Source organism: Crocuta crocuta, unplaced genomic scaffold, assembly GCF_008692635.1.
Source record: "Crocuta crocuta isolate KB4526 unplaced genomic scaffold, BGI_CrCroc_1.0 scaffold53, whole genome shotgun sequence".
NCBI lineage: Eukaryota > Metazoa > Chordata > Mammalia > Carnivora > Hyaenidae > Crocuta > Crocuta crocuta.
In genome coordinates this window covers 1,953,696-1,961,953 of record NW_027529432.1, presented here as the reverse complement: position 1 = coordinate 1,961,953, position 8,258 = coordinate 1,953,696, and the positions used below count along the sequence as shown (strand labels likewise).

Sequence of the window (8,258 nt, the reverse complement as noted above, 5' to 3'; positions counted from 1 at the left end):
ACTCCACATGCCTTTCAAAGTCTGGGTCCTGGGAAGAGCCTAGGAAAGAATCCTTGACTCGTGCCTTCCAGGTCTCCGCCCTGAATGATCACATTCCTTTCCAGACACTGTCCAGCCACACAGGGTGAACCGGCTCACTCCTGATCTTAGCCAGTGGCCAGCCTGCTTCTGCGCACAGAGCTGACCTTTAATAGAAAAGACAGGCAGGCTTCTGTTGTATTATCTTGCGCCTTTCAGTCGTTTTAAGCCTGTCCTCTTGTTTTGTGGTTGATGGCATTCGTGTGTTGCTGGGCCACGGCTAAGTAAAGCTCTTCTTGTGAGAGGCGTGGCCCTCTTAGCGTTGAGCCCCCCTCCTCATAACCGGTGTTTGGGAATTACTGTCCCTGTAGATAGGCGGTTAGCCCAGACTGTTAGCTGGTGGGCGCCACGGGATCTTGTGGGAAGTTTGACTGCTGTGCTGGGAATTGCAAGCATTGTTAGGTCTCGACTTTGACCCAGAACTTTAGGAAGCTAGAACGAAGGGTAGCGACACCTACTTCTGTCCTTGGGTCTCCCGCTTCTGATTGTGAGAGCAGAGGGCTCGCTTCGGCAGCACATATACTAAAATTGGGCCGATTGTGAGAGCAGACCGTTTTTGAAAGGATGTAACCTGTGTTCTGAATTTGGAGACCTGAAGTTTCAGAGTTGGAGGGGATCGTAGACCTCATCTAGGCAACCCCCATCTCGATGGTTCAGGAAAGCCTGGCCCGGAGGGCTCTGATTGGTCAGGCTCACAGAGCAACTCAATGCAGTGCCAACTGGCCTTCATGCAGCCAGTTACCACCTACTGCTGCTTCTGCCCGAAAAAAAGAGCAGTTCAGGAGTGCCGGTCCCAGACAGGCACTCTGATGACATTGGTGCCACGGGATTCAAGATTTTTTTTTTTTACAGTAGGCACCACGGCAACATGGGGCTTGAACTCACAACCCTGAGATCAAGAGTCATATGCTCTACTGATTGAGCCAGCCAGGCGCCCCTTAGTTCATTCTTGCCACTCTCTAGAGGGTTCTTGATCACTGCCGAAAGGGGCCTTATCAGCCAAAGGTCAAGGGGCGTGGGTTTGCACTTGAGCTGAGGCCCCAAGCTGTGTCAGCCCATGGAGTGCACCAAGTGCTACTGGACTCGCCAGAGCATACAGAGGGCGCTCTTCTCTGCCCAACACAGCCCCTTCTGGCACGCTTGAACAGACCCAGTGAGGGGCTCTTGGGAGTCTCTTAAGCATCTACTCTTGATTTTGGCTCAGGTCCTGATCTGAGGGTCATGGGATCGAGCCCTGTATTGGGCTCTGCGCTGGGCATGGATAGAGCCTGCTTGAGAGTCTCTCTGTGTGTCTCTGACCCTCTCCCCTGTTCTCTTTCTCTCTCAAATTAAAAAAATAAATAGAGACCCCAATTGAGTCATGAACTTGACTTTCTGGCCTTTTACCCAGAGTGGCTGCTCTTAGACTCGAATCGGATGGAACTGATCAAGGCAGGGTGCAGTCAGGGTGTCCTAAGAGCATCCTGTGAAGACTCAGTTGTGTAACTGGCACCACCCACTTAGAGCATGAGGTGAAATTGCTGCGTCCTTGTTGGCGAAAAACAAGGTGGTTGCGTGCGCGTGCCACTGCTCCCTCTCTTGTTTTCCGCCCTGCTCCCCGGGCCCTGCAGGGCGTCGTATTCCTGTGTCTTTCAGACGTGAACTTGCTCAACAGTCTCATTGACGAGGCGTTTTTATGTGTGTAACTTCTCGGAGCCAGTTCTACTTCAGATTCTTTGAATCTGGCCTCCTCTCGGGAACTCCGTTCCCCAGCAGGACCCCGGGTCTGGCCTGCAGTTCATCACGGCCGTGCTCCGCTGCCGGCACCGGTGGAGACAAGGTCCAAGGTCTGCGGGTCAGCTGACGCTGCCCCGTTGTGCCGGCAGGCGGCCCCCCCTCCCTCTGGCCAGCTGCCCCCAGCCTGGCCACTGGTCACTTGGCGGGGGGAGGGGCCAAAAGGAGAACCTTATCGGCTCAGATTCCTCCTCCCTGTTGGAAAGGCAGCTTTTTAAGCCTGCGTCCCACAGACAAAGGGTCAGTGTTTTCTTTGCTCACAGTATCTTTTTCAGAGGAGTGGCTGCGTCCAGCAAAGAATCTCTGTTATCAGTTGGGACAGCCTCTGGCTGTTCTGGGCTGTTCTAAGTTCAGTGGGGACTCAGGCACACACACAGCTAAGCCATCATGTCCGTGGCTTCGTGTCCGTGGCTTTGTTCGTTCTTCCTTGGCCTGCTGTGGCTTTCAGAGAACCGTGTCTGTGCTTCCCTGCCCCCCACCCCAGCCCATGTGTCCCCCAGCTGTTACAGGCAGCTGGGTGGGAGGGGAGGGCTGGTCCCAGCAGCAGTAGGAAAGCCCCTCCCTGCCTTCGGTGCATGGAAGTTCAGCCAAGTGGTTGAACATTTTGTAATACGGAGTTCCAGGGTCCCAGCGTCCCCTTCTGTTTCCTTTCTGGAGTTGAACGGTGACCCAGGCCTGTGCACTTTTCATACCGCATCAGCAGCTTGAAAGCTGAACTCCTGAACCCTGGAGACAAAGCTAACGTGGGGAAAGCGCTGATACAGGCCAGTCTGAGCCTCTGGTTGGATTCCCAGTTAAGAGAATGTGCAGCTCCATGGTCACCCCTGGAAACTAAGAGTGTAGAAAACCTTAACAGTCTTTGCTTCTGGAAAGGAAGGCGGAGGTGGGGCGGAAGGGGTACGGAGAGGGCCCTCCCCCGCCCCCCCGCTATCCCATCTAGAGCACCGATGACCGAGTCTTGACGTGTCTCTTCCGGGCTCTTGCTCTGGTGCAGGTTCATGTGCGCACAGCTGCCCAACCCAGTCCTGGACAGCATCAGCATCATCGACACTCCCGGGATCCTGTCCGGAGAGAAACAGCGCATCAGCAGAGGTAATCAGGCTCCGACACGGCCCGGGTCACCTTCCATCTCATGTCCGTGATGACGTGGACCGGATGCTGCCCTTCTGCATCAGCCTCGTGTCCGCCCAGTGTGCTGAGTGTGGCGCGGTTAGGAGCTGCTCTCTCCCTTGGCTGCCTCTGCCCGGGTAGCTCCGAGCTGTATGGGGTGGAGCGCAGCCAATTTCGTGTGCCTTTCACACTTTCCAACCCTTGGGGCAGCTGAGAAAGAGGGCAGGTTTGCAAGGTGGCACCTTACGCTGGCTGCGAGGGCGCGGGAGGCCACTCCGGGTCTGGGCTCCAGGTACCTTGCCCTGCACGGCCATTCTGAACGGGCCTCTGGCCCCCCTGGGGCTCACTCAACTTAGTTTATGTTTAAAAGCTTTGCTCCGAACGTCATATGAATTCCTGGCAAGCCCAGCAGGTCCGGGAGAGAACAGTGGACGTGAACAAGCGAGCCCAAAGGAGGAGGATTCTGTGAAATGTTTCGGGCTATTGGACATGTGCTTAAGTTTGCTTCAGCATTCATCGGCAGCCCCCCTGGGCACCGTGTGTGCTGGAACGCATCCGGGCCGAGTGTCAGCAGCGTTCGCGTGCCAGNCTATTGGACATGTGCTTAAGTTTGCTTCAGCATTCATCGGCAGCCCCCCTGGGCACCGTGTGTGCTGGAACGTATCCGGGCCGAGTGTCAGCAGCGTTCGCGTGCCAGGCCCCTAGTTGTGCATTCCTGCCTCGGTCTTGCCGAGCTTTTCCGAAGATCTGCCTCAGGATGAGGCTGAACCGCCTTACGTTTCTGCTGCTGCTCCTTTTTACGACTGGGAAGGGAACTGCTGAGGGCAGGCTAGGAGTGGGGCCTGTGGCCGCAGATGTGCAAATGAAATAAGACAAGTGAGCAGATTTGTTTATCGTTCACTAACTTGCAGATCTTTCCTGTGCCCCTTTCCCTCCTGGGTGGCCCGGTAGTGGTGAGCTTTGCATTTGGACCCAGAGGCCTGATATTGGGGGATTTTTATCTCTGCTGTGGCTCTGAAGGGGGATGGGGGCCCTGTTCTTGGTCCTGAGAAACCTCGCTTCCCTTTTTTTTTTTTCTAGGCCGTGGGCCCGGCCTAAAGGGCTTGCATCAGAGCATCCTGGAACGGCCCTGTCTCTATCTATCAGTCTGGTTCCAGCATTCAGGTCCTGCACCCTGATGATCAAGATACTCCCAGGAGTTGAAGGGAGCAGCTTTGGGGGCCCCTTCTAAAAAGGCGAGGGTTTAGGGGCACCTGGCTGGCTCAGTCACAGGAGTGTGTGACTCTTCATCTCAGGGTCGTGAGTTCGAGCCCCACGTTGGGGGTAGAGATTACTTAAATAAATATTTTATTTTATTATATTAAAAAAAATTTGTTTAATGTTTGTTTTTAAAAGAGAGTGAGTGGAGGAGAGGCAGAGAGAGAGGGAGACACAGAATCCCGGCTCTGAGCTATCAGCACAGAGCCCAGCACGGGACTTGAACTCACAAACTGTGAGATCAGGACCTGAGCTGAAGTCAGACACTCAACCTACTGAGCCACCCAGGCGCCCCTTAAATAAATATTAAAAAAAAATTAAAAGGCAAGGGCTAGATTTTCCTCTCACTGCTGTTGTTGTTTCAACCTGGTTGGGAGAAATACCTGATAACATGAAAGGGAAAGACCAAACCAGGGGGAATTTATTCTCTGTTCACTTCCAGGCCTGAGTTCTCCCGGAAGGACTTTCTTTGAGGCTCTGTCGTGTTCTCTTTTTAATGACCTGGAAAAGTAGGTAGATTGGGGGCCATCAGACAGAGAACTAAGGCACCTCTGGGTGGCCACCTCTCTGTCCCAGAGGTCAGCTGATGTGTACACACCTTCGGATGGGGACAGTAGCTCACAGAGGTTTATCTTCTCAGCAGTCTGTGCTTACCTACGGCCTTCAGAGCTTGGAGTTAAGGTATTTGAGGGAAAGGGCTTAGGGTTCTTGTGACCCCCGTTGTCTTACTCGTAAAAGGGATCTCAGATCCCATTGCTTGCTTGCTTGCTTTCTTAATGTTGGTTTATTTTGATAGAGAGAACGCACGTGCATTCGAGAGTGAGTGGAGGGAGGGGCAGAGAATGGTGGTGAGAGAGAATCCCAAGCAGGCTCCTCGATGTTAGTGCAGAGCCCGACTTGGGGCTTGATCCCACGAACCATGAGATCATGAGCCGAGCTGAAACCGAGTTGGACACGTAACCAGCTGAGCCACCCAGGCGCCCTGACAGACACCACAGAACCTCATGGTGCTGTGAGGTTCCCCTGCTGGGAAGAGGGTCTTTGACACTTCAGCCTGTGTCCTAAGAGCTCGGCAGGCCGACACGTGGGGAGAGGGTGTCTTGCAGCACTGGGCACCCTGTGCCTGTCTGCCGAGCTGTCTCCCTCCCCTGCCTCCTTTCCCTGTTAGCAGAAAGGTGGGCACTGGTGTCCAGAAAGGTGGGCACTGGTGTCCAGATGGGCTCTCTGGGACAGGCACCACCGTGCCTCCCTGTGCTCTCCAGTTCATGGGTCGGCAGACATCTGGTGCACTCTGCCTGGGGGTCAGCAAGGATGCAAGGGTGCGAGGCAGCCCCGCCCACAGGACGCCCATGCAGGTGGCAGATACTTGGAGGAGGAGGAGGCCAGCAAGAGATGCCAGGGCTCACCCCTGCTTACCTGGCGCCCTTCCAGGTGTGAGACTCGGCCCTTTTCTGTCCTGGAGCAGCCACAGAGGGCCTCCCCCACCCCATCATGGACAGGAAGGAGGAGGGGGCCTTAAAGAGAAACGCATTCCCCTGGGCACCTGGGGTGGCTCAGTCAGTTGAGCATCTGACTTACGGCTCAGGTCATAATCTCGTGGTTCGTAGGTTCGAGCCCTGCATCGGGCTTTGGGCTGATAGCACAGAGCCTGCCTGGGATTCTCCCGTCTCCCTCTCTCTGTGCCCCTCCCCTGCCAGTGCGTGCTCCTGCACGTGTGCGCCCGCGCTCTCTCTCAAAGATAAATATTTTTTTAAAACACTTAAAAAAGAAAAAAAGAGGCTCATTGCTCTAATTGGAGGATGACTTCCTCCTGTGAAAGTTTCTTTCCCTCTGTGATCCTAGATATCTTGGTTTCAAGTGGTTTCAAGTGTTTTACTGAAAGTTCCCAAGTTAGCGTTTCCTCTGCGCTGTTTGGTGTCTGTGTTTTAGCAGCTGGAGAGAGAGAGAGGCCCTCGGGCCGTACATCTCAGATGTGCTGCCTGTGGTCTTCACCGGAGGTGACCGTTCGCTGGACGGGGAAGGAGTGGACTTCTTCTAGGAGGCCCCACCCAAAGGGCCCGTGTCGCCCCGTCCAGCAGAGGAAGTCAGTGTGGGGCCGTGCGGTTCCAGGCTCCCCGGCTGGTCGCCTGTCTGCTCCCTTTGCTGACGGCATGGAAAGCAGGTGTTTCCCTCTCGGAAAGATAGGGCCAACAGAAATCACGGGTCCTGGGCAGGCAGCACGCGCTTCTGTGTCCCGCCGACCTGGTTTTCTGGAAACAGAAGGGGCTCCTGGAGATTGCACGTGCATGGCAGTTGCTAATTACATTTGCTTGCATTTCACACCCTATCCGCCCGGCCCCTCTGGGCTTCTCCCCACCCCGTTCCCCGTGGTGCCTAATGTGTGCAGGAAGTACTGCCTGGAAAGATAACTAGGGCCTGTGCAGGCCCACAGCACTCAGGGGCCAGGCCAGGCTCTGCTAGAGACCCCTGAGAATTACCATGGGGAAGACAGGGGGCCTCCGTGGGGGTCTCTGGCTGCACCTCCTTGTTGTGCTAATCTGACCCGCTTTAAAGATCATGTTCTCCTGCGTCAGAGGAGAAAGGTAGCCTGTGGGGACAGCGTACGTTCTTTAGTGCTGTGTGACTGATAAAGGGCATTCCAAAGGGCACCCGGGACCCAGTGGGGCTGGCGCCCTTGGCTCCCAGACTGCTGCCCGCCTGGACGGTCACGCGCTGGAACGGGGTTTTCCCACGCGGGTGTTTTCCATGGTGGGCAGCGGCAGGCAGCACACTCAGGTGGAAGTCAGCCCGGGGGTCGGGCCCGGCCAGGGCCCCCCCTCCCCTTGTCACTGCACGGCTGAGAGCTGGCCATAACTTTGGTGCCTTGGTTTCCCCCGCGTGAGTCATGTCAGCAGGAAAGCGTTCCTTGGACTTGGGTGGGGAGAACACCGCCTGGCCGGCCTCGTGCTGGCCTTCTGCAAACCATTGCCGCCTTAACCCGCTCCCCTTCGTTATCACACAGCTGCGTCGGGGAGGGCGCTGCCGCTCTTCAGATGAGGAGACAAAGGCTCGGGAAAGTCACGCAGCTGGTGCAAGGCGACACAGGTGGGCGTTTGTCCACGGGCCCCGCAGAAGCTATGTCGCACCACCCGGTGCTGAGAGCAGACGTTCTGCCGCCAAGGAGCACTCGCAGCTCAGATCGGGCAAGACTTTGACCCCATTGGGCCATGACCGTGCAGGGCTTCTGAGCTCCCCTGATATGCCCAGGGGCCACCTTCTGTGTCTGTCTCGGCTTGAAATCAGACTCTGAGTCCAGAACCTGAGGTCCAGGGCTTAGACCAACAATGCTGGGATTTCCTTTTCCCTGTTCTCTGCCTCCAGCCAGAAATGGTCCCCCAGACCGTCTGTGGGTGAGCACTAGGACCTCGGCCGAGGCTGGCGGGTCCCCTGGCCTCTCACTTGCCCTCCCTGCTGGCTGCCCCTGGTTCCCAGGCTCCATATCAGCCTGGAGCCATCCCAGTAGGCAGGTAGGGCATCCCAGGCCCAGACCCAGAGAACTCTGACTCGGGTGGGGCCGCGCTGTGGGCACTCCTCCCTTCCTGCCTACCCTTGTGCTGACTGCCTTCTGAGGTGCCTCCACCTAGAAGTCCTCCAGGTCAGGCCGAGTACCGCTTCCTGGGTTCCCAGCACCCACAGTTCAGATAATGACGGAACGTTCAGGCCCCAGCTCAGTACGCCAGGGGCTGGGTTCCCTAGGGAGTTACAGCAACCCTTCCTGGGAGCCAAGTCCATAAAACGGGAACAGCCATACCATCATCCTTGTTGATAAATACAGGGATCTGTGTACGTTAACCTCTTGCCCTGGTACCTGGGGCCCAGTTACAGAGTCAGCAAATGTCAGCTAATTAAAGACAGACGCCAAAAAATCCAGGGATTCCCAGACTTTGCTTAGAAAGACCTTTTCCTGAATACCCTCACAAGGAGGCCAGAGGATGGGGAAGCACTGACTCAGCTGGAGTTTCCCTTCAGCTTCCAGGACCTTCTCAGGGCACCCCCCCCCG

General features: G+C 56.0%; 1 protein-coding gene across 1 annotated transcript in view; it reads left to right on the top strand.

Annotated features, from left to right (window-relative positions):
- Nucleotides 1-8,258, top strand: part of EHD1 (EH domain containing 1) — a 21,171-nt gene that overhangs the window by 2,527 nt on the left and 10,386 nt on the right. The window contains exon 3 of the mRNA XM_077759747.1: nucleotides 2,846-2,943. Coding sequence (XP_077615873.1) covers nucleotides 2,846-2,943 — 98 coding nt within the window. The remainder of the gene's footprint in view (nucleotides 1-2,845; nucleotides 2,944-8,258) is intronic.